The sequence below is a fragment of the Marmota flaviventris genome, chromosome 17 (assembly GCF_047511675.1).
Source record: "Marmota flaviventris isolate mMarFla1 chromosome 17, mMarFla1.hap1, whole genome shotgun sequence".
In the NCBI taxonomy this organism is placed as follows: domain Eukaryota; kingdom Metazoa; phylum Chordata; class Mammalia; order Rodentia; family Sciuridae; genus Marmota; species Marmota flaviventris.
This window is the reverse complement of record NC_092514.1, coordinates 77,452,729-77,475,660: the sequence shown is the minus strand read 5'-3', so window position 1 is coordinate 77,475,660 and position 22,932 is coordinate 77,452,729. Positions and strand designations below refer to the sequence as shown.

At 62.4% G+C, this 22,932-nt stretch overlaps 1 protein-coding gene across 2 annotated transcripts; it reads left to right on the top strand.

The window, feature by feature from the left end:
- The first annotated feature begins 953 nt into the window (after positions 1-953).
- On the top strand, positions 954-20,243 carry Fasn (fatty acid synthase). 2 transcript variants are annotated; one of them, XM_027955502.2, is made up of 43 exons: positions 954-1,029; positions 2,704-2,839; positions 3,408-3,560; positions 5,337-5,510; positions 5,647-5,847; positions 6,085-6,207; positions 6,497-6,612; positions 6,687-6,821; positions 7,862-8,324; positions 8,437-8,624; positions 8,998-9,187; positions 9,642-9,736; positions 9,968-10,102; positions 10,171-10,374; positions 10,490-10,605; positions 10,790-10,962; positions 11,040-11,231; positions 11,301-11,381; positions 11,471-11,650; positions 11,805-11,984; positions 12,065-12,268; positions 12,618-12,913; positions 13,283-13,669; positions 13,751-13,915; positions 14,002-14,120; positions 14,206-14,360; positions 14,465-14,668; positions 14,791-14,941; positions 15,024-15,202; positions 15,276-15,395; positions 15,484-15,606; positions 15,684-15,907; positions 15,982-16,183; positions 16,305-16,456; positions 16,538-16,629; positions 16,720-16,871; positions 16,966-17,211; positions 17,483-17,671; positions 17,804-18,034; positions 18,134-18,348; positions 18,471-18,569; positions 18,962-19,213; positions 19,288-20,243. In XM_027955502.2, the coding sequence occupies exons 2-43, from the start codon at positions 2,713-2,715 to the stop codon at positions 19,423-19,425; spliced, it is 7,521 nt and encodes a 2,506-aa protein (XP_027811303.2). In that variant the 5' UTR covers positions 954-1,029; positions 2,704-2,712; the 3' UTR covers positions 19,426-20,243. The 2 variants fall into 2 exon arrangements, with proteins under 2 accessions (XP_027811303.2, XP_027811304.2); XM_027955503.2 differs by lacking the exon at positions 954-1,029 and adding an exon at positions 1,353-1,462.
- The last annotated feature ends 2,689 nt before the right edge of the window (positions 20,244-22,932 follow it).

Here is a 22,932-nt window from a genome sequence, read left to right as displayed (position 1 = left end):
TCAGGGCTCCAGATGGCCCCCAAATTAGAAGAGAATCAGGGGAGGGGCCACGTGAAGCCCCTGAAGTGAGGACAGAAATCCGCATGGGACCTGGGGTTCTATGCCCTGCTATACATAGGAAGTGGGGGTTCTGAGTAGTTAGGCACCTTGTGGACCCTGGGAGGCTCAACGTGTGGATTAAGTGCAGGAGTCAGAGCCCTTGGAGGTGCCTGGGGAGCCACCTGCATACAGCTCCCGGGTGCCCACATAGAGGATGAAAGGCTCCAGGGGTTGCCAGGGCGCACTGGCGACGAAAGTGATTTCGGGAAAGCGAGGCAGCTGTCCCGGCAAGGGCCAACACAGCCAGGGACTGCCAGGGCTCCCTGGCCCCTGGGACCCCTGCTCTACCCAGGCCGGCCGCGGCCTTCCTGGACTCTCAGGAGACCCCAATCCTGGGGCCATCTCTTTTTTGTTTTGGTTTGTCCCAAAAATTCCGTAACACTTTGAGAAGTCACTAGGGAGTGAGAGAGGGTGCCGGAAGCGCGCGGCCTCCCGGGAGACGGGCCGCGGCTCCTTTGTTCCCACCACTCTTGTTGGGGTCCGGCGGGCCGCTCGCCAGCCTGCCGCGCCCCGCCCCCGCGCTGGCTCCGGGGCCGGGAGTACGCCCGCGCCTCCGTGCCCCGGGCGGCCTCCTGGGAGAATGGTGGGTGCCCCGGGGCGGCCTGCGCTGCGATGACCGGCAGTAACCCCGCCCGCGGCGCTCTGGGCCGGGGTCAACGACCGCGCTCGCGCTGTGGCCCGCGCCGCGTTGCGCGGCCAGCCGCGGGTCCATCACCCTATCACCTAGCAACGCCCACTCGCGCACCACTATTGGACGGACGCGAGCGGCTCCGGCGTCCGATTGGCCGTCGCGGCGGCACAGGCCACGCCCCCCAGCTCCGCGCGCGCACGGCTGTGGCGGGGACTCGGCGGCGCGAGTTCCGGGGACGCGGGCCGGTTCCTTGGGTTGGGCTGTCTGCGCTTGCCCGGCGCGGTCCCGGCGTGGCCCCGGTTAGTCCCAGTGTGAACCAAGCACGCTGTCCCACCTAGCGCGCGTGCCGCACACGCGGCGGGAGGAGCGGGGCGCTGGGGTGGGCGCCGGCCTGACCCGCGCGCTGTGCCCCGCGCGGGGAGGGAGCCAGGGCGGAAGCGGAGGGGAGCGCGCCCGCACAGGCCGGGCGGGGGGTGGCGCGCGCGGGCATCACCCCACCGACGGCGGCGCGCCGGGTCCCGGGGCGCAGCCCCGACGCTCATTGGCCTGGGCGGCGCAGCCAAGCTGTCAGCCCATGTGGCGTGGCCGCGCGGGGATGGCCGCGGTTTAAATAGCGCCGGCGCGGCCTAGAGGGAGCCAGAGAGACCGCAGCGGCACCCGCTCCGCTCCTCCCGCCGTGCTCACCGTCCGCCGCCTGCCGCTCGCCGCCGCCGCCGCTGCCGCCTGGTCCAGGTACGCGGCGCTCCGCGGGGCTCGGAGTCGGGCGGCCGGGCAGGGACCGCGCGGCTGGCGACGGCAGCGGCCCTCTCCTGGGCCCCTGGCGGCCTGGAGGGCGCCGACCGCGGGCCTCCGCGCCCACAAAGACTCAGCCCGGCCGGCACGCGCTCCCACCGTCCGCGGCCCGGGGCAGCCCGCCGGGTCGGGCCTCTGGACCGGGAGGGTGCGGACGGGGCGGCGGCCAGCCCATCGGCCGGCTGGCTACCGTCACGTGGCCCGCGGGTTGCGGGAGGTAGGGCGCCGCGGGCCTGCAGGCGGCCCGCGTGGACGGGGCGAGGGCGGGCGCCGGAGCCTTCACTCCCGCCGGGGGCCCAATGCGGTGCGCGGGGCGCAGGCTGAAAGAGGCTGGGGGAGGCCCTGGGAGTGCACGAGGCCTCGGCGGAAGTTGCCGGACCAGCCGGCCTGCCTCCTTACCTTGGGCCCGGCGCCTCGCCTTCAAGGCGGCAGAAATCCTCCGCGCTGGACCCCTGGCTTCGGGCTCCTGGGCAGATGTTTCAGGAACTTAGATTCTTGGCAAAGCCCACTGCTGCCTCGCCTGGGCACAGAATCCTGAGGCCTCACCTGCCCAGCGTCTGGCAGGAGTGGTGCTCCAGGTTGGATCCTGCTGGGAGACCCGTCCTACTGGCAGAGGCCACCTTTACCCCATTTCCTCAAGGTCTTGGCACCCATAGTGCCCAGGCTTGTCCCCCCTGCGTCCCTCCCAGTCCTGACATCTTCTATGCTGCCCTGGGATGAGCATCCTTGCTGGTTGACCAGACAGACGCTGGTTTCCTGCTGGCTCTCTGGAGAGCCACCTTTTTCTGCCCTGGCTGGCCCTCCCTGGGTGGAGCTTGCACAGCTCCTGCTGACTGCAGAGGGTGGGGAATCAGGGCCGCACAGCCTGGGGGGGGTCAACCCAGGTCAGGCCTCTGCACAGAAAGGGTCAGAGCTCCTGAGGTGGCAGGCCAGAAGTAAGACCCAGGAACACCAGTCCACCCAGTGAGAGGGGAGGGTGGGAGGGTGGGGCCTGGATCAAGGTCTCCACGTGGGGCTTTCTAAGCGCCTGTCCTCAGGCAAGCCCCTAGGAAGGGTGAGGAGCAGCTCAGGCCAGCACTCCACAGCACCAGTGGATCAGGGCGGTCCTCACCAAGGCCGGTCATGCCCCTGAGGCAGTGGTGTGTTGAAGCAGGGACTGACCTGCCTTGGGCTCTCCACAGAGAGGAACCATGGAGGAGGTTGTGATTGCTGGAATGTCGGGGAAGTTGCCCGAGTCGGAGAACCTGCAGGAGTTCTGGGCCAACCTCATTGGTGGTGTGGACATGGTCACGGACAATGACCGGCAGTGGAAGGCAGGTGAGTGGCTGCAGGCCCCAGCTGGAGGGTGCTCCAGGCTATGCCTCAGGCTCCTCCAGCCTGCAGAGCAGGGCTTGTGAACTTTGCCCTTCCTGGGCCAGCTGGGCTCTTAAGAGGACAGGTGTGCTGCTGGAGTCCTGCGTCCAGGGTGCTGGAGACAGGCCCTTCTGGCGTGCTGCCTCCACCTGTGCCCTGCACTAACAGACACCAGGTGCTCAGGGAGGCTGGCTCAACTCTTTCATGCCCAGTGGGTTCTTCGACAAAGCAGTGCTACCTGATGGACGGGTGTGAGTCAGCATGGTGGGTCTGGCCTGGCCTGGACACCTTAGGATAGGCAGAGGGTCTCCCTGCTGGGGTCGAGTGAGCAGCAGGGACAACTCCTGGCTTCCTGCAGCAGTCTCTGCTCTGGAGGGTTCCTTCTTAGAGGTGGGGCTGGGCGTGGCAGACCTGCCTTGGTGGCTCCCCAGAGCCACTGAAGAGCAGGGTTTCATTATCTCCTCTAGCTCCAGGCCCCTTGTGACACCCACGGATACCTCTATAGAGATGAAAGCTGTCTCTGTGTCCACAGGGCTCTATGGTCTGCCCAGGCGGTCTGGCAAGCTGAAGGACCTGTCCAAGTTTGATGCCTCCTTCTTTGGAGTCCACCCCAAGCAGGCGCACACAATGGATCCCCAGCTTCGGCTGCTGCTGGAGGTCACCTATGAGGCCATTGTGGATGGAGGTGGGTGGAGGGGTGCTGCTGGCCACCCTGGGGGCCTGCAGTTAAAGAAGCTTCCTCCAGGCTTCTCACTGCCTCTGCAGTGGCCAGGGCTGGGGCTGCTCAGCCGGCACTGGCCGGCATGCACGAGGCCCCAACACCACAGAAAAGCAGAGGAAAAAGCAAAGTGCCAGCCACGTCTGTTTTGGCTCTGAGAGTGCCTGGAGTGTCGAGGAGAGTGGCGTGAGCCACCTTCTCCTGCCGACCCTGACTGGGGGCCAATGGCTTGGGAGGCAGGCCCTGGGCAGATCGAAGTTTCACAACCGCACACCAGCAGTGTCCCAGGTGTGCCCTGTTGCCCCAGTTTCCTCACTCCTGATGCCTGGCTGGTTGGCTGGTCTTGGGGCAAGGGTGGGGCTGACAGCAGAGCAGGTAGCTCTGGCCAAGGGGGGCTTGGTCTCCTGCCAGGGCCATAGCCCCTGTGCTTCTACCCCCCCCCCCCCCCCCAGCATAGGCCCTGGGCAGTCTCAGCTTGGCTTCAACTTTGAGAGGCCCTGCCCTGCTGATGTGCAGGGTGCCTCCAGCAGCTGTCTCTGGTCCCTGGGTCCTACTACTTGTGGCATGGACTCGTCCCCAGCAGGCAGACCTTGTAAGGTGGTTGGGGTGAGCCTCAGGTCACTGGATGCTGACCAGCCCAGAGCTGCTGTTGCAGGCAGTGTGGCTCACTTGTACCCACCCTTAGATGAGGATCAGCTGGCAGGGTAGGACCCTGGTGGCTCTGCAGTGGGAGCAGCAATGGGGTGAGCATCCTTGCCTTAGGCTTTCCCACTGCCCAGGCCCATCCTGGATAACTTGCACAGCTCCCTGGGGACTGACTGTCCAGTGTCCCTCTTTCCAGTCTGGACACTCGGCCTTTGTCTCCCTGCTGCTCCTTATCTCAGCCTGTCCCAGGGCAGGCTGCCCTTGGAGCTGAGATGCTCATTGGCCAGTGGGTTTTTCAGACTTACCAGTGATACCAAGGGCCAAGGGAGTTGCCTGGGGACAATACTGTCCACTGTCCTTGTGGCTGCCTATGGCTGCCTCCTGACCTAGTTGGGGATCCGTCTGCCCCACTGATGCCCCATTTCCTCTGTGACCTGGTCTTCCACGCGACCAGCGCTGGCTTCATGAAAGAAGTTTCGATTCATGAGTAAATGCTAGAGAGTTTTAAATTAGAAAGACTCTTATTACCTTTAATACCAGCTACGGGACCGCTTCTCCTAGCTCCTGCCTCCAGCCACCTAATGTGGTAACGAGGTTTACAGAAGAGACTAGCGAGAGAGAGAGAGAGAGAGAGAGAGAACACGCCAGGGAGTGAGCTTTTGTTGGGGAACAAAAAATTCCAGGGAAAATCACATCCAAGGAAGGTTAAGGGGGCCAGCATCCCAAGGTCAGGGGCGACGATTGGGTCTTAGGGGCAGTGGCCAGACACGCCTCTGCACGGACAAGCCCTCAGACCTGGAGAAGGGTGGGGAATAGCTCTGACACAGTTGTGTTTAAGCGCATCTCGCCCAGCCAGGGAAGTAACTCAAATCATGTGGGAGGATGGCCTCCCACAACCTGGTTCTTATTTTCCCCCAACCTGGGCTGGCTGCCGGCCCCAAGTAGCTCCCACCTCCTCTGCAGGACACCTCGCCTCACTCAGGCCCCTCTTGGGAGTGCTGAGAGGGTGTCCCCTCGCTCTGAGGCACAGGCCAAGGGCTGTGCCTCCACCCACAGAGTTGGACGGGGAGGGCTGGGCCTGACTGCTGCTTCTGACAGGCATCAACCCGGCGTCGCTGAGAGGGACACACACAGGTGTCTGGGTGGGTGTGAGTGGCTCCGAGGCATCGGAGGCCCTGAGCCGGGACCCTGAGACGCTCCTGGGCTACAGCATGGTGGGCTGCCAGCGAGCCATGATGGCCAACAGGCTCTCCTTCTTCTTTGACTTCAAAGGTGGGTTTAACCCAGGTGCCATAACCCGGTTCTGGGTCTCTGGCCCCCTCGCATGTTGTTCAGAAACCCAGTGGGGCCCAGGAAGGCAGGCTTCTGCTCTGGGATGCCCACATCTGTCTCGTGCCACTGCTTACAGGGCCCAGCATCGCCCTGGACACAGCCTGCTCCTCCAGCCTGATGGCGCTGCACAACGCCTACCAGGCTGTCCGCAGTGGGGAGTGCCCCGCTGCCATTGTGGGTGGCATCAACGTGCTGCTGAAGCCCAACACTTCCGTGCAGTTCATGAAGCTGGGCATGCTCAGCCCAGAGGGCACCTGCAAGTCCTTCGATGACTCAGGTAGGGATAGCAGGAAGGCCCAGCTGGGGGTCTCCCTGGTCACTTTGGCCAGCTGAGCCCTTGAAGTCTTAAGGGTCAGGCAGGGCAGTGGGACAGGACAGCTTTCCTTCTGAGCCTCTCCTGTCATCTGCCAGCCTATCCCAGTAACCCCTCCCCAGAGCAGCCATCTGCCAAGCAGATGCTCCCTGTGGAGCCTGGGCTGAACCAGACCTCAATTCGGGTACCACTTTGTCCCAGGAAACGGGTATTGCCGCTCGGAGGCTGTGGTAGCAGTTCTGCTGACCAAGAAGTCTCTGGCCAGGCGGGTATACGCCACCATCCTGAATTCTGGCACCAACACAGATGGCTACAAGGAACAAGGTGGGTATGGGGGCGCTGAACTACCAGACTAGAGGATGCTCTTAGAGGTGAAGGCCATGCACCCCTGATAGATGGGCCCCTGGCGGTGTGCACACCATCCCTGCCTCTCAACCTATCAGCAGAAGCCCCAGGAGCTTGAAAGCTGGCCCTGCACGTGAAGCCAGCATGCTGGTCCTGAGGTCTATGGGCTTTTGGCCTCAGGCCTGGCTGAAGAGTTTGTGTCCAGGCCTCCAGCCCGTCAGTTTGGAGGCCTGGAAGCTGCTGAGATCTAATGCACGTCTCCACACAGGTGTGACCTTCCCCTCTGGAGAGGCCCAGGAGCAGCTCCTCCACTCCCTGTACCAGATGGCTGGGGTGGCCCCCGAGTCCCTCGAGTACATTGAGGCCCATGGCACAGGCACCAAGGTGAAGGCCCCACCGAGCCCCACCCCCACTGCAGGGCCCCCTGGCCGCAACCTTGACTCTCTGTGTCCCCACAGGTGGGAGACCCCCAGGAGCTGAATGGAATCGTCCGAGCCTTGTGCACCTCCCGCCAGGAGCCTTTGCTGATTGGGTCCACCAAGTCCAACATGGGACACCCCGAGCCTGCCTCTGGGCTTGCAGCCCTGGCCAAGGTCAGTGGTTGAGCTTTGTGGGTTGGGCCCCCGTTCCCAAGGCATCTATGCACTGTGGCCTCCATTCCGACCTTGCACCCCTGTTCCCAAGGCTGCGCTGCAGACTGGGCATGACAGGAGAGCTTGGGCCTGGCCTGCTGCTGCTGCAGGGTCCCTGATTGAGGGCCAGGAGCCGTTGTGCCAGAGCAGGTGGGCATCTGCTCTGGGGCACCCACACCTGCATTGCAGTCCTGCATGCTTGTCCATCCCCACTTCTTGACCAATCAGCAGAGTCCTGGGGCACCTTAAGGCTGTGCCTCAGTGGAGAGCAGGCGTGCCAGCCTGGAGGACCACGGTCCCTGGGCTTCCAGCCTATCAGGCTGGGAGACAGCAGGGGCTCCAGAGAGGACACTGACTTAAAGAGGTGGAGGGTCTTGTACCCTGTATTGCAGCCCATGCGGCCACATGGAAGTCCCCGGACCCCTGTACAGAGGCAGGCCTGAGTCCATGAGTAGATAACCTGCATTTTTTAAAAATTTGGTACAGAGGATTGAAGGAACCAGGGGTTCTGGATTCAAAGCCAGCCTTAGCAATTTAGTGAGGCTATAAGCAACTTAGCAAGACCTTGTTTCTAAGTAAAATGCAAAAAAAAAAAAAAAAAGGACTGGGAGCTGGGTGTGGTGGCCCTTGGGTTCAATCCCTAGCACCCCCCACCCCCAAATGTGAACCCAGGGGCACTTGACCTCTGAGGCATACCCAGCCCTTTTTTTTTTTTTTTTAATATTTATTTTTTAGTTTTTGGCAAACATAGCATCTTTGTTTGTACGTGGTGCTGAGGATCAAACCCGGGCCGCACGCATGCCAGGCGAGCACGCTACCATTTGAGCCACATCCCCAGCCCCTACCCAGCCCTTTTTGTTTTTTATTTTGAGACAGGGCCTCGCTAAGTAGTTTAGGATCTCCCTATGTTGCTGAGGTTGACTTAGAATTTGCAGTTCTCCAGCCTTAGCCTCACAGGTTGCTGGGGTCATCTGTCCACCAACTGCATTCTCTGGTTACAGGTGCTGCTATCCCTGGAGCATGGGCTTTGGGCCCCCAACCTGCACTTCCACAACCCCAACCCTGAGATCCCTGCTCTGCAAGATGGGCGGCTACAGGTGGTAGACCAGCCCCTGCCCATCCGCGGTGGCATCGTGGGCATAAACTCCTTTGGCTTTGGAGGCTCCAATGTACATGTCATTCTCCAACCCAACACGTACCTGCCCCCAGTGCCCGCTCCCCATGCCCCTCTGCCCCGCCTGCTGCAGGCCAGTGGGCGCACTGCAGAGGCTGTGCGAAGCCTGCTGGATGAGGGCTGCCAGCATGGCCAGGACATGGCCTTTGTGAGCATGCTCAACAGCATCGCACACACCCCTGTGGCCACCATGCCCTTCAGGGGCTATGCTGTGCTGGGTGTCAAGGATGGAGGCCAGGAAGTGCAGCAGGTCCCCCCTGGTCGGCGCCCACTCTGGTTTATCTGCACAGGTGAGACCCCCCCAAGCCCCCATTAGCCCCGTGGGGTTTGGCCTCTTTCTGGAGGGGCAGTGGAGGACAGGGTACATGGCTGTATCTGTGACCCTGTGTGCTCTCTGGACAGGGATGGGCGCACAGTGGTGCAGGATGGGGCTGAGCCTCATGCGCCTGGGCCGCTTCCGTGACTCCATCCTGCGCTCTGATGAGGCAGTGAAGCCATTTGGATTGAAGGTATCAGACCTGCTCCTGAGCACAGATGAAAAGGTCTTTGATGACATCGTCCACGCCTTTGTGAGCCTTACTGCCATCCAGGTAGGGCATCTGTCCCATGCCAGGTCCCAGGGATGTTCCCAGATTGCAAAGCCTCCCAGAGAGCTGGAGTCACCAGGGTCAGATGTCCCAGCCTGTCCAGTAATGGGCCCTTTGCTAGGCAGATCCTTTTGCCGGACTCAGTGTCTTGTGGGTGAGAGGTGCTTCTGGGGGTCCTGACATCAGGCAGAGGATACCTAGGGAAGCCTGGCATGCTGGGGCTTCCAGGACCAGATGTGCTTCTTACGAGGTGGTCTGGGAGAGTCAATAGGTGGGCATGGCCTAATGGGGCCAGGGGGCTGTGCATACCCAGCCACTGTCTCAGATCAACCCAATGGCCCAGGGGCTGGTATGACATGGCCTGTCCCTACCCCAGATTGCTCTTGTGGACCTGCTGACCTCCATGGGCCTGAGACCAGACGGCATTGTGGGACACTCCCTGGGGGAGGTGGCCTGTGGCTATGCCGATGGCTGCCTCTCTCAGGAGGAGGCTGTGCTCTCTGCGTACTGGAGAGGCCAGTGCATCAAGGAGGCCCACCTACCGGCGGGCTCTATGGCAGCTGTGGGTAGGTGTCAGCTGTGGGTCCCTCCTCCGTGGGCCCCAGGACCTTCCAGGGAGGGATTTTGCTCTCCTGGCACCTCTGAAAAAGGAGGCTGTCTTGCAGGGAGAGGGCCACACTGCCCGGACACATCTGTGCAGCAGTCCCTGGGTGCCCCAGAGACCCTGAGCCTGAGCTACACCCCCACAGGACGGCCTGTGGGCTCCAGGTGGCCTCACCCTGGCCCCTCTGCCACCCAGCCTCCCTCCTACGTCATCCCCATAATGACGCCTTGGCCTGAGAGCAGGCGCAGCGGGGGTGCAGGGCGGGGTGCAGGTGCCTTGGGAAGGTGTAGCTGTCATTGTGCCCTCTCCTGCCATCATGGAAACACCCAGCTGTGCCTGTGTGTCCTCTGGTCAGGCAGGGCTGGGGGTGGAGCTCTGGCCCCCACACTGCCATCTTAGGTCAGCTGTGTTCACAGGCCTATCCTGGGAGGAGTCCAAACAGCGTTGCCCCGTTGGCATAGTGCCCGCCTGCCACAACTCTGAGGACACAGTGACCATCTCGGGACCTCAGGTAGGCCGTGCGGCTATGGGACAGAACTCTGCCCCACAGTGTCGTGTGTCCAGCAAGGTCTGGCTGGCCTGAGGATGAAGGCCTCTGGGTCCCACCAGCCTTTGAAGGGCATTTTCCAAAAACCCCTCCCCACCACCTACTCCGAGCCCCAGCTGGGGAGACAGCATGGGAAGGTGCTGCCCGGGAGAGCTGGTCCAGGGGCCCCTGTGACCTGCGCCCTGACCACCCCAGGCTGCCGTGAGCGAGTTTGTGGAGCAGCTGAAGCAGGAGGGCGTGTTTGCCAAGGAGGTGCGGACGGGCGGCTTCGCGTTCCACTCCTACTACATGGAGGCCATTGCCCCGTCACTGCTGCAGGCCCTCAAGCAGGTGTGTGCTGGGCCGTGTGGGCCCCAGGGGACGGTGCCCGAGCTCCTGCTGACCTTGCTCTCTGGCAGGTGATCCGGGAGCCGAAGCCCCGCTCCACCCGCTGGCTCAGCACCTCCATCCCCGAGGCCCAGTGGCAGGGCAGCCTGGCCCGCACCTTCTCCCCCGAGTACAGCGTCAACAACCTGGTGAGCCCCGTGCTGTTCCAGGAGGCGCTGTGGCACGTGCCCGAGAACGCCGTGGTGCTGGAGATCGCACCCCACGCCCTGCTGCAGGTGCGCCTTGGGCTGGCCTTGGACGGGTGGCACCACTGGCCAACAGTCCCGGGGGAGGGGGCCGGGTACAGCCAACAAGCCGCCGGGAGTCCCAGCCGTGGTGCCCTGCCCCCAGGCTGTGCTGAAGCGGGGCCTGAAGCCCAGCTGCACCATCATCCCCCTGATGAAGAAGGGCCATGAGGACAACCTGCAGTTCTTCCTCACCAACATCGGCAAACTGCACCTGGCAGGGTGGGTCTCCCTCCCGTCCCACTCCCCAGGGACTGGGCACCGTGCTGTCTCCAGATGGCCCCTAGGCTGTGGCCTGTGTTGCCCCCAGCTTGGCCAGCTCAGGGCTTGGGGGTGGTTGGAAGTGGGCCACGGGTCTGAGAGCCCCAGCAGCTGAGCCACTCACTCCTCCCTCCCCTCTTGCCAGCATCAATGTCAGCCCTGATGCCCTGTTCCCACCTGTGGACTTCCCGGCTCCCCGGGGAACCCCCCTCATCTCCCCCCTCATCAAATGGGACCACAGCCAGACCTGGGATGTCCCGGCCACAGAGCACTTCCCCAATGGGTCCAGCTCCGCCTCTGCTACCGTCTATGCCATTGGTGAGCTGGGAGCTGGGCTGGGCAGTGGGCTCCTCCCTGGCTGTGCATGCAAGCACTGAGACCGGTGCCCCCTGCAGACACCAGTCCCGAGTCTCCCGACCACTACCTGCTGGACCATTGCATTGATGGCCGCGCCCTCTTCCCTGCCACTGGCTACTTGTGCCTGGTCTGGAAGATGCTGGCCCACCGCCTGGGCCTATCTCTGGAGGAGGTACCAGTGGTATTTGAGGATGTGACACTGCACCAGGCCACCATCCTGCCCCGGACAGGTGAGGAGGCTCCAGGCAGGGTGCCCCTGGGGAGGAGGGTCCCGCCCAGTCTGACCAGCTGCTCCACAGGGACGGTGCCCCTGGAGGTGCAGCTGCTGGAGGCGTCCCGTGCCTTCGAGATCTCTCAGAACGGCAGCCTGATAGTGAGCGGTGAGTGGGGCCTGGCTGAGCCTAGGGCCTGGGGCTGAGGACTGGTTTGCTGCACCCTGGCTCAGGCCCGCTGCTTCTCCTGTCCATAGGGAAGGTCTATCAATGGGAGGACCCTGACCCCAAGCTCTTTGAGCACCCAGAAGACCTAGGCCCTGCTGAGGCCTTGCCCACCTCCTGCCTGACCCAGGCAGACATCTATAAGGAGCTGCGGCTGCGTGGCTATGACTACGGCCCCCACTTCCAGGGCATCCTCGAGGCCACTCTTGAAGGTGGGCAATGGCATTCCAGTTATTCAGATGGCCACCAGGGAGCCCTTCTCGACAGCTGGGGCAGCAGAGCTGAGAGGGAATGGAGGGCCTGTGGGTTCAGGAGGTGGCCCCAAGGCAGGCAAGGCCCAGCCTGCTGACCACCTTCTCTGTACAGGCAATTCAGGCAAGCTGCTCTGGAAGGACAACTGGGTGACCTTCCTGGACACAATACTACAGATGTCCATCTTGAGCTCAGGCCACCGCAGCCTGCACCTGCCCACCCGCATCACTGCCGTGCACATTGACCCTGCCAGCCACCTGCAGAAAGTGTATGCACTGCAGGGGGAGACCCAAGGTAGCACTGCTTACAGCCCCTGCTTCATGCCCTGCGTGTCCCCAGCCTGCCCTGCCTGTCCTCACTGGCCTGTCCTGCAGGGGCTGACATGGTAGTGGATCACCATCTGAAGACGATGGTTGCTGGCGGCGTCCATATCATGCAGCTGCACACCACGGCGGCCCCACGGCGGCAGCACGAGCAGCTGACCCCCATCCTGGAGAAGTTCTGTTTCTCTCCCCACCTGGAAACAGGGTGCCTGTCCCAGAGAGCCGAGCTTCAGGAGGAGATGGAGCTGTGCAAAGGTGAGGCCCCGGGAGCTGCGAGTGCCTCTGGGGACAGGGAGGTGCCCTAGGAAGGCCTGCCACCAGGCATGACCTGGCAGCCCCTCACCTGTGGTCCCCAAGCCTGCCTCTCCCCCCTGCTCAGGGGAGCACAGATCCCAGACCAGGCCCCTCCCGCCGTGCCACGATGAGCCACTGGACTGGGGGCTGGGACACTGAACCCACCCTCCTGGGCGGGCCACACAACTAGCCTGCCTGCCGTCTGCCGGCCGGGTCCTGCTCCTTCCGTCTGTTCCTCCTGTGGCAGGTCAGGCAGTGGGCCTAAGGGGTGGCTGGAGGCTCAGAGGACACTGGCCTCTCTTCTCTCCAGGACTGGCACAGGCACTACAGGCCAGGGCAGCCCAGCCAGGGCTGAAGACGTCGGTGCTTGGGCTGGATGGGGCCCGGGAGCCCCCACAGCAGGGACTGTCTCGGCTGCTGGCCGCTGCCTGCCATTTGCAGCTCAACGGCAACCTGCAGCAGGAGCTGGGCCAGGCACTGGTGCAGGAGAAGGCCCTGCTACCCGAGGACGCCCTGCTCAGTGGCCTCCTCGACTCCGTAGCACTGAAGGCCTGTGTGGACACAGCCCTGGAGAACTTGCCCAGCCTCAAGATGAAGGTGGTGGAGGTAGGCGCTGGGCAAGGCAGCCAAGGCGCTCCTCTGGGTCCAGCGCTTGGTTCTATTTGAGACGGGGGAAAATCCAACCCCACTAGCAGAACAGAAGGAAGTGGTGTTGGGAGAGGGGGACACTCCTGGGGCCGGGCCCAATGCCAGTCTGCAAGTGGCTAATCCACTTCATGCGGCTGCCCTGGGAGACTCTGGACTCCAAGCCAGGAGCACCACAGACGGGCCTCTGGTAAAAGACAGGCAGCTGCCTGTGTATGCCCCTGGCTGGCAGTGCCCACAGAGCTGGCTGGCCCCTGGACATGGGTTTCCACTGTGGCCTGGGTACCCCTGCCCCGGGTGGCTGATCTGAGAAGCTGCCCCTCCCCCCAGGTGCTGGCTGGTGACGGACACCTGTACTCCCGCGTCCCGGCTCTGCTCAACACCCAGCCCATGCTGCAGCTGGATTACACGGCCACAGACCGCCAGGCCCAGGTGCTGGAGGCTGCCGCCTCCTTACTGCAGCAGTACGAAGTGGCACAGGGCGAGTGGGACCCCGCGGACCCTGCCCCTAGCAGCCTGGGCATGGCCGATCTGCTGGTGTGCAACTGTGCTGTGGCCTCCCTGGGGGACCCAGCCTTGGCCCTGGGCAACATGGCAGCTGCCCTCAAGGAGGGCGGCTTCTTGCTGCTTCATGCCGTGCTCAGGGGGCATGCTCTGGGAGACATCCTGGCCTTACTCAGCTCAGAGCCACAGCACGGGCCCAGCCTCCTGAGCCAGGTACCTCTGCTGGGTGCTTAGGGCTGGGTAGGGTGGGGGCGGGCTGGGCGGGCTGGGCACTGACCCCATGCACACTCCCAGGATGAGTGGGAGAGTCTCTTCTCCAAGACTGCACTGCACCTTGTCGGCCTCAAGAAGTCCTTCTACGGCTCTGTGCTCTTCCTGTGCCGCCGGCCTGCCCCACAGGACAGCCCCATCTTCCTGCCCGTGGAGGACAGCAGCTTCCAATGGGTGGACTCCCTGAAGGTCAGCTCTGGGACTGGACCCTGCCCGGCCCGGCACGGCGCGGCGCGGCTGGGACCTTCCTGGGGGCTAACTCTCTCATTCTGCAGGGCGTTCTGGCAGAGTCCTCCTCCCAACCTGTGTGGCTGACCGCCACTAGCTGCCCCACCTCAGGCGTGGTGGGCTTGGTGAACTGTCTCCGCAAAGAGCCTGGTGGGCACCGGATCCGGTAGGAGAGGTGCCCTCTAGCTGCGCCCGCCCCATCCCACCCTGCCCCGCCCTCAGTTTTCGTCACCATCTCTGTCCACCCGTAGGTGCATCCTGCTGTCCAACCTCAGCAGCACGTCCCCCATCCCCAAGGTGGACCTTGGATCCACAGAACTGCAGAGGGTGCTACAGGGTGACCTGGTGATGAACGTATACCGCGACGGAGCCTGGGGTGCTTTCCGACACTTCCCACTGGAGCAGGGTGAGCCCAGGCCACCGTGCCGCTGCCCCTGCCTGCTGGGCCAAGGAGGAGGGTGAGGACCCCGGCCAGCGAGGCCCTGTTTCAGCCCTGCTTCTGGTGCCCAGACAAGCCCGAGGAGCAGACGAGGCACGCCTTTGTGAACGTCCTCACCCGGGGGGACCTCTCCTCCATCCGCTGGGTGTGCTCGCCCCTGAGGCACGTGCAGCCCAGCAGCCCTGGGATGCAGCTCTGCACCATCTACTACGCCTCGCTCAACTTCCGAGACATCATGCTGGCCACGGGCAAGCTTTCCCCCGACGCCATCCCAGGTACCCGGGAGCTGGCCTGGGGTGGGCTGGGCAGGACCGCTGCGGGCCCAAGAGGAGAGCGCTCCTCTCAGCCTTGCAGGTAGGGCAGGCCTGCTGACAGGAGTTGTGTTCTCTGTCCCCAGGGAAGTGGGCCAACCGGGACTGCATGCTGGGCATGGAATTCTCGGGCCGCGATGCCTGTGGCCAGCGTGTGATGGGGCTGGTGCCTGCCGAAGGCCTGGCCACCTCCATCCTGGTGTCCTCCCAATTCCTCTGGGATGTGCCTTCTGGCTGGTGAGTGGGCGGGCCGGATGCTGGAGGCCCCACAACATGGCGGCTGCCGGCTGGCCCCGCTGACCCTGCACTGCGCCCTCAGGACCCTGGAGGAGGCAGCCTCCGTGCCCGTCGTCTACTCCACGGCCTACTACGCCCTGGTGGTGCGCGGGCGCATGCAGCGCGGAGAGACGGTGCTCGTCCACTCGGGCTCTGGCGGCGTGGGCCAGGCAGCCATCGCCATCGCGCTCAGCATGGGATGCCGCGTCTTCACCACCGTGGGTAAGGCACAGGCCTCTGCGAGCACCTGGCCCGCGAGGACCTCCCAGCAAGGCTCACTGACGTCTCTGCCCAGGCTCGGCGGAGAAGCGGGCGTACCTCCAGGCCAGGTTCCCCCAGCTGGAGGACTCCAGCTTTGCCAACTCCCGGGACACGTCGTTTGAACAGCACGTGCTGCGGCACACCGCTGGGAGAGGTGAGCAGCCCGCCTCGCCTCGCCTCCTTCCAGCCGGGCTGGGGAGGAGCCACCCGCCTCTTCGGGTGCCTGACCTGGCCCTTTGCAGGCGTCGACCTGGTCCTGAACTCCCTGGCGGAGGAGAAGCTGCAAGCCAGCGTGCGCTGCCTGGCTCAACACGGCCGCTTCCTGGAAATCGGCAAATTCGACCTTTCTAACAACCACCCTCTGGGTGAGGCTGGCAGCCGCGGGAGGGCTGTGGGTGGCGGGCTCCAGGAGACAGTGTCCATGAAGAGCATGTCCCCCCAGGCATGGCCGTCTTTCTGAAGAACGTCACCTTCCACGGCATCCTGTTGGACGCGCTCTTTGAGGACGCGGACGCCAGCTGGCGGGAAGTGGCAGGCCTTCTGCAGGCAGGCATCCGCGACGGCGTAGTGCAGCCCCTCAAGCGCACCGTGTTCTCCAAGGCCCACGTGGAGCAGGCCTTCCGCTATATGGCCCAGGGGAAGCACATTGGCAAGGTCCTCGTGCAGGTAAGGGCAGCGCCCCGCCCGGCCCCCAGCTCAGGCCTCAGGACGCGTCTGACCAACTGCTGCTTGTGCCTCAGGTGCACGAGGAGGACCAGGAGCCTGTGCCTCAGCGGCCACAGCCCACCCTGATGGCAGCCGTCTCCAAGACCTTCTGCCCGGCCCACAAGAGCTACGTCATCGCAGGGGGCCTGGGTGGCTTTGGCCTTGAGCTGGCCCAGTGGCTGGTGACGCGGGGGGCCCAGAAGCTTGTGCTGACCTCGCGCTCTGGGATCCGCACAGGTGAGAAGCCAGCCCCAGCAGGGTTACACACCATCCCTCCAGGGCCTCTGTGGCCCCGGGGAGGCACACTGGAAGGGGTTGGGTGTCTCCCCTTCTACCGCACTCGGCCCGTGTCCCGCAGGCTTCCAGGCCAAGCGGGTCAGTGAGTGGAGGCGCCAGGGCATCCAGGTGCTGGTGTCCTCCAGCGATGCCAGCTCACTGGAGGGGGCCCGAGCCCTTGTCACGGAGGCTGCACAGCTGGGACCCATTGGAGGTGTCTTCAACCTGGCCATGGTGAGGAGAGGTGCCTGGGCAGCCACAGGGTTGGGGGCTGGCCCTCGAGCAGCAGTAGGTGCTGAGGGCATCTACCCCCAGGTCTTGAGGGACGCCATGCTGGAGAACCAGGCCCCAGGGCTCTTCCAGGACGTCAGCAAACCCAAGTATAGCGGCACCCTGAACCTGGACAGGTGCGCTGGCCTCCTCTGTTCTGTCCTGGGGGAGGCCGGGTGGGGATCCTGGATGTGATGGCTGGCGGAGAATGACGGGAGTGTCCGCAGGGTGACCCGGGAAGCCTGCCCTGAGCTGGACTACTTCGTGGCCTTCTCTTCAGTGAGCTGTGGCCGCGGCAACGCTGGCCAGAGCAACTACGGCTTCGCCAACTCCACCATGGAGCGCATCTGTGAGCAGCGCCGTCACGATGGCCTCCCAGGTGCGCCGCTGCCCGCAGCCTGACCCACAGCCCCGACCCCACAGCCCTGCCCAGCCCCTGCCCTCAGCCCTTGCCCACCAACCCCTACCCACAGGCCTCGCCGTGCAGTGGGGTGCCATTGGAGATGTGGGCATTGTCCTGGAGGCCATGGGCACCAATGACACCGTCATCGGCGGCACGCTGCCCCAGCGCATCACCTCCTGCATGGAGGTGCTGGACCTCTTCCTGAGCCAGCCGCACGCCGTCCTGAGCAGCTTTGTGCTGGCTGAAAAGAAGACCCTGGCCCGCGGCAGTGCCGAGGGCCAGCAGGACTTGGTGAACACCGTGGCACACATTCTGGGTGAGCACTGCCAACAGAAACCTTGCTTTGCTGCGCCCTGCCCAGGGGAGGCTGCTCCCTGATCCTGCGTCCCCCGTCTGGAAGGGCGTCACCGAGGTTCGGGCACGGCAGTCTGCAGGGCCAGGGGCAGAGTTAGCTGCAGCTGCTGTGGCCCTGTGGCAGGGGCAGGGAGCCACACAGACCCAGGTGCAAGCCTCTGCACCCCTGGCCGTAGCCCGGTACCACCAGGCCATCCCCACTCCAACTGGCCCCTGGGTCCCTCCCTCCACAGGCGTTCGAGATCTGGCTGGGGTCAACCTGGACAGCTCCCTGGCAGAACTGGGGCTGGACTCGCTCATGGGCGTGGAGGTACGGCAGACCCTGGAGCGGGAGCACGGCCTGGTGCTCTCCATGCGTGAGGTGCGGCAGCTCACGCTGCGGAAGCTACAGGAGCTGTCCTCCCAGGCCCACGCGTCCCCCGGTACGTACAGGGGGAGGGTCCTCAGCCACCAGAGCTGCACTGGAGCAATGCAGCTCTCTTCCTGAGGGCACTGTGTGCGCGGGAGCCCTGGGCCAGGCCAGGCCAGGCTGGCATCTGCCTCTGTCTTTGCAGAGGTGGCATCCTCCAGATCCAAGGTGGTCAGCCCAGCCCGGCAGCAGGCCCAGCTGAACATGAGCACTCTACTGGTGAACCCCGAGGGCCCCACCTTAACACGGCTCAACTCGGTGCAGAGCTCCGAGCGGCCCCTGTTCTTGGTGCACCCCATAGAGGGCTCCACCACTGTGTTCCACAGCCTGGCCGCTAAGCTCAGCGTGCCCACCTATGGCCTGCAGTGTACCCGAGGTAAGCCCCCTAGACCTCCCGTGGACAGGCCAAGCAGTGCTCACTGCTGTGACCCTTGGCTACTCTGCCCCTACTGAGTGCTTGCTGCTGCCCTTCCAGCTGCTCCACTGGACAGCATCCAGAGTCTAGCTGCCTACTACATCGACTGCATCAAGCAGGTGCAGCCCGAGGGCCCCTACCGGGTGGCCGGCTACTCCTATGGGGCCTGTGTGGCCTTCGAGATGTGCTCCCAACTGCAGGCCCAGCAGGGCCCGGCCCACCACAGCCTCTTCCTGTTTGACGGCTCACATACTTACGTGGTGGCCTACACCCAGGTGAGAGCCAGCCCAGCCAGGCTGGCTGCCCCACCCAGAGCCCTGGCTTCACGTGGGCCAACTCCCTGCAGAGTCCTGGACGCTGCAGAGTGCCCACTGCAGCAGCCCCTCCTGCCCCACAGAGCTATCGAGCAAAGATGACCCCTGGCTGCGAGGCGGAGGCGGAGGCGGAGGCCATGTGCTTCTTCGTGCAGCAGTTCACTGATGCTGAGCACAGCAAGGTGGGCGGAACCCAGAGCAGGGGGAGGAGCAGGCAAGGTGGGTGGGACCCAGAGCAGGGGGAGGAGCATGCTAAGGGGCGGGGCCCAGAGCTGGGGGAGGAGCATGCTAAGGGGCGGGGCCCAGAGCTGGGGGAGGAGCATGCTAAGGGGCGGGGCCCAGAGCTGGGGGAGGAGCATGCTAAGGGGCGGGGCCCAGAGCTGGGGGAGGCTTAGAAGGCAAGGGGCGGCGCCCAGAGTAGGAGAGGAGCTTGGCAAGGGATGGGGCCCAAGGCAGGGGAGGAGCACTGCAAGGTGGGCGGTGCCCAGGTGCCGTGGACAGTGGGTTGAGATGTGGGGCTGTGAGGGGGCCTCAGAGCCACTGGTCCACGCACACTCAGAGCCGGTTCCCTCAGGTGCTGGAGGCCTTGCTGCCACTGAAGGGCCTGGAGGAGCGCGTGGCTGCCGCCGTGGACCTCATCACCAGGAGCCACCAGGGCCTGGACCGGCAGGAACTGAGCTTCGCAGCCCTGTCCTTCTACCACAAGCTCCGGGCAGCAGAGAAGTACACGCCCAAGGCCAAGTACCATGGCAACGTGACCCTGCTGCGGGCCAAGACGGGCGGCGCCTACGGGGAGGACCTGGGCTCCGATTACAACCTCTCCCAGGTGAGCGGGGACCAGCGCTGGGGCGGCACCTGAGTGGTGGGGCAGGACAGTCGCTTGACAGCCGCCACCCCCAGGTGTGTGACGGGAAGGTGTCGGTGCACATCATCGAGGGCGACCACCGCACGCTGCTAGAGGGCAGCGGGCTGGAGTCCATCATCAGCATCATCCACAGCTCCCTGGCAGAACCACGCGTGAGTGTGCGGGAGGGCTAGGTCCTGCCCCTGTCCTCGCCCTCACGGAGACCACCACACCCCCACCACACCTGGTGCACAGGGGCTGCTGGAGAGGGTCCTGCTGGTGGGACCCCGCCTGTGACCCAGCACCACCGCCTCCCCTAGCGGCTGCTAGGAGTAGGACCATCACACATGCCCCACCTGCCCACCCCCTCCAGGGTGGGCAAGGGGACCCAGAGCCGCTGACTCGGAGACACCTGATCTGTGAAGAGCCAGCGGGCCGGCAGGAGCCGGGCTGAGCCTTTTTGTATCTGTGTGGGGTTTGCCACGCTGGTTGGATAGTTGTTTCTCCATTTAAATTCTCATATTTATTGTATTGCTGGGAAAGACCCCTGAGGGCTCACCCCAATTCTGAATATGGCAGGAGCCACCTTGGGCAAACTTCCAGGGAGCACCAGACCTGCTCTGTGTCTCCCATGCACAGGGGTGGCTGCCCAGGCCCACTGGCTGGAGCCCCCATGCCAGTCCCTGCTCCTTCTGCTCACCGCAGGGGAGGGCGGGACCCCCAGGGAACAAGGTCTCCAGCAGGTGCAGTAGCCTGTGGCCCCTGGGTCCCCAGCACCCCCGGCTGCACCCATGATGCAGGGCCTACCTCATGGCCCTGCGGACCGCGCCGGGCACCAGCTCTTCACTTTCCAAGAAATGACTCAGATGGCTGCTTGGGTTTTGAAATTGTAACTGTCAGTGTACGGAACCATGTCTGGATTTTGTTCCATTTTTACACCAACTTGGTAAATGCTGCTCTTGACCTCCTGTTACCCAAGCCTCCCCACAATTAAACCGCACATGAACGCTGACCTGGTCAGATCTCTCTCCTCCCTGACCTGTCCTGCATCTCAACCCCATCCTGCCAAGGGTGTGCCCCCACTGCCTGGCAGTCCACCAGCACGGTCCACACACGACCTGCACCCATCGGGGGAAGCAGGAGAGGGTGGGGTGCAGCCGGGCTCTGCCAGAGGAGCGGAGCCCTGCAGGCACCTTTCCAGGACCAGGCTCACTCAGCTGCCTGTGATGGGGAGGAGTCTGCTTGGGCTGGACCTACCAATGACAGATACTGGCCCCACCTACAGAGCACCTTCAGCAACACCCAGGCCACACTTACCTGAGCTGATGCACTGAACACACACAGTAGGGCGGCACTGAGTGCACACAGTAGGGCAAAGCAGTCTTGGCTGGGCGGGAGTGGGTGGGGAGGCCCCAGAGCCTGGGCGGTGTGCAGGGAAAGCCAAGCCAGCCCCGCAGGTGTGGATGTGGGTGGAGGCAGCCAGGGCCAGGACCTTGGCGCTGAGATGCAGGTGACCACGGAGAGAGCAACCAGTCAGCAGTGCCGGCCAGCCTCTCGCCCTATGATGCGACACGTCTGCCCAAAGCAAGGGGGGGGGAGATGTGTCTGGCCTTAGTTTCAGAGGTCCAGCCCATGGGGGCCAGCTCGACCACTTCTGGAAGAGCTGCTTGACCAAGCAGAGGGAAAGCCAGCAGCAAGACACTGGTTCCCAGAAGCATAGCCCTAAGGGACCAGCTCCCTAAGCCAGGGCCCTCCTGGAGTTCCACCACTGCCCGGGTCCGACAGTGCACCCTTAGTGCACTGACCCACTGGCAGAGCCTCATGACCCAGCCACCTCCCAGGGCCTCTCAAGCTCGGCTGCATGGGGACAGGTCTTCAATATGGGAGCCTCGCAACTCCAGGCCCAGCTGCAAAGACGGAATGTGGCTCAGAGGAAGAGCACCCCTGGGTTCAACCCCACTACTCACAGGGGTATGGAAGAGGAGAAAGTCTTGCCAGATGCAGCCCCCCCAATCTTAGACTTCCCAGCTTTCAGAATCAAGAGTCTAATAAACCTCTATTGCTTATAATGTACCCAGTCTCTGGTATTCTGTTAGAGCAGTAGAAAATGGACCAAGACAGTGCTCTCCATGGCCATCAGAGGACTTAGAGACAGTAACATTTCTTTTTAATTAAAGATTTAAAGAAACTGGAACATTTTTTTCTCCCCTCCCCCATTTAGAACCAGACATTTAAGAAAATCATTGTCAAGTCTTGCTGACTGTAGAGATGATGAAACAGACTTGGCTCGCCACACAAGGAACGCACACTTTTCAAAAATCACTCAGAAAAGTCACAGCTACAGCCTTAACAAGCAATCCTTGAGCAGTGGGGGGATCTCTGACTTTCACTCACCATGCTGTAATGCAGAAATGCCAGCTCTCACCAAGACACACACTGCACAGAGTCGTCTGCATGCAGGGGAAAGGATGGAGAGAATCTGACTCTCAAACTCAGTGAGTTCAGGCTCAATGAGATGAAATGGGACCAAGAGCAAAGGAAATTCGGAGAGTGATCTATGATTACAATGAGAATATCAGTAAATAGAAGCTATCAAAACCACCAAAAACTGTGGAGTAAAAGTTACAGTAATTGAAATGAAAAACTTACTGGTGGGGTTCAATCACAGATTTGAACAGGCAAAAGAAAGGTTATATCTAAAGATCAGGAGGTTCAGATCATTCATCCTGAGGAACAGAAAAGAAAACTATATGGACACCATCAAACAGACCAGCATATGCCTCAGAGAAAGCACAAGTACTTGAAGTTATTTTTGAAATCTCTTATAATATTAAGCATTTATTAATAATAAACATTCAAAAATAATGACTGAAAACCTCCCAACTCCAATGAAAGGCGTGATTATGTCTGTCCAAGAAGCTAACAAACTCCAAGAAGATTCTATAGTGGAAACCAAAAGACAAAAGAGAATTTTGAAAGTAGCAAGCAAGAGAAGTGAGTTATTGTGTACAGGGATCCTTGATGTGATTTAGAGCTGATTTCTCATCAGAAACGAGACCAGAGAGCAGTGGGGTGACACAGTTAAAGTTCTGAAAGAGAAACTCTTCAACCAAGAAGTGTACCCAGCAGCTGATCTTTCCATAGTGAAGGAGAAGGCCTCCAGACAGATGCAGCTGGAGGAGGGCACACCGGCAGCCCTGTCTTCCCACAAGAGGACCTTAGGGGTCCCGCTGGAATGGGAGGACAGGGGACGTCAGTGGGGCCCAGTCACGAGCAGATAAGGAATACTACTCAAGGGACTAAACAGGTAAGTGCCAAAGGTGGTGGTGCCCACCTGTGATGCAGCCACTTCAGAGGCTGAGGCAAGAAGAGGGTGTGAAGCCGCCCTGCCACCAGGGCAACCCAGCAAAACCCTGCCCCAAAACAAAACGGTAAACAGGGCTGGGCTGAGGCTCGGTGGTGGAACACCCTGGGTCCAGTCCCTAGTACCAGAAAAAAATGATCCAGGTTAACATAAAGGTGTGCCCTGGGGTCAGCATGAAGGCCAGATGTATATTGGAGCAGCATTTTCATATTCTTTCAAAATTGTCAGTAGTACTTAAGCTAGGTTGTTATTAAGATGTGAACTATAATCCCCAAGGTGACCACAAAGAATTCAACTAAAAATATATAGAAGTGGAAAGAAGGGAGAAAAGACTCTA

Excerpts from the sequence above, each read along its gene's own strand:
- Fasn (XM_027955502.2), top strand. The coding sequence starts at position 2,713 with ATGGAGGAGGTTGTGATTGCTGGAATGTCGGGGAAGTTGCCCGAGTCG. Across the intron at positions 10,103-10,170 it reads TGCTGCAGGCCCTCAAGCAG|GTGATCCGGGAGCCGAAGCC; the intron begins GTGTGTGCTGGG and ends GCTCTCTGGCAG. Across the intron at positions 17,212-17,482 it reads CACCGTGGCACACATTCTGG|GCGTTCGAGATCTGGCTGGG; the intron begins GTGAGCACTGCC and ends CTCCCTCCACAG.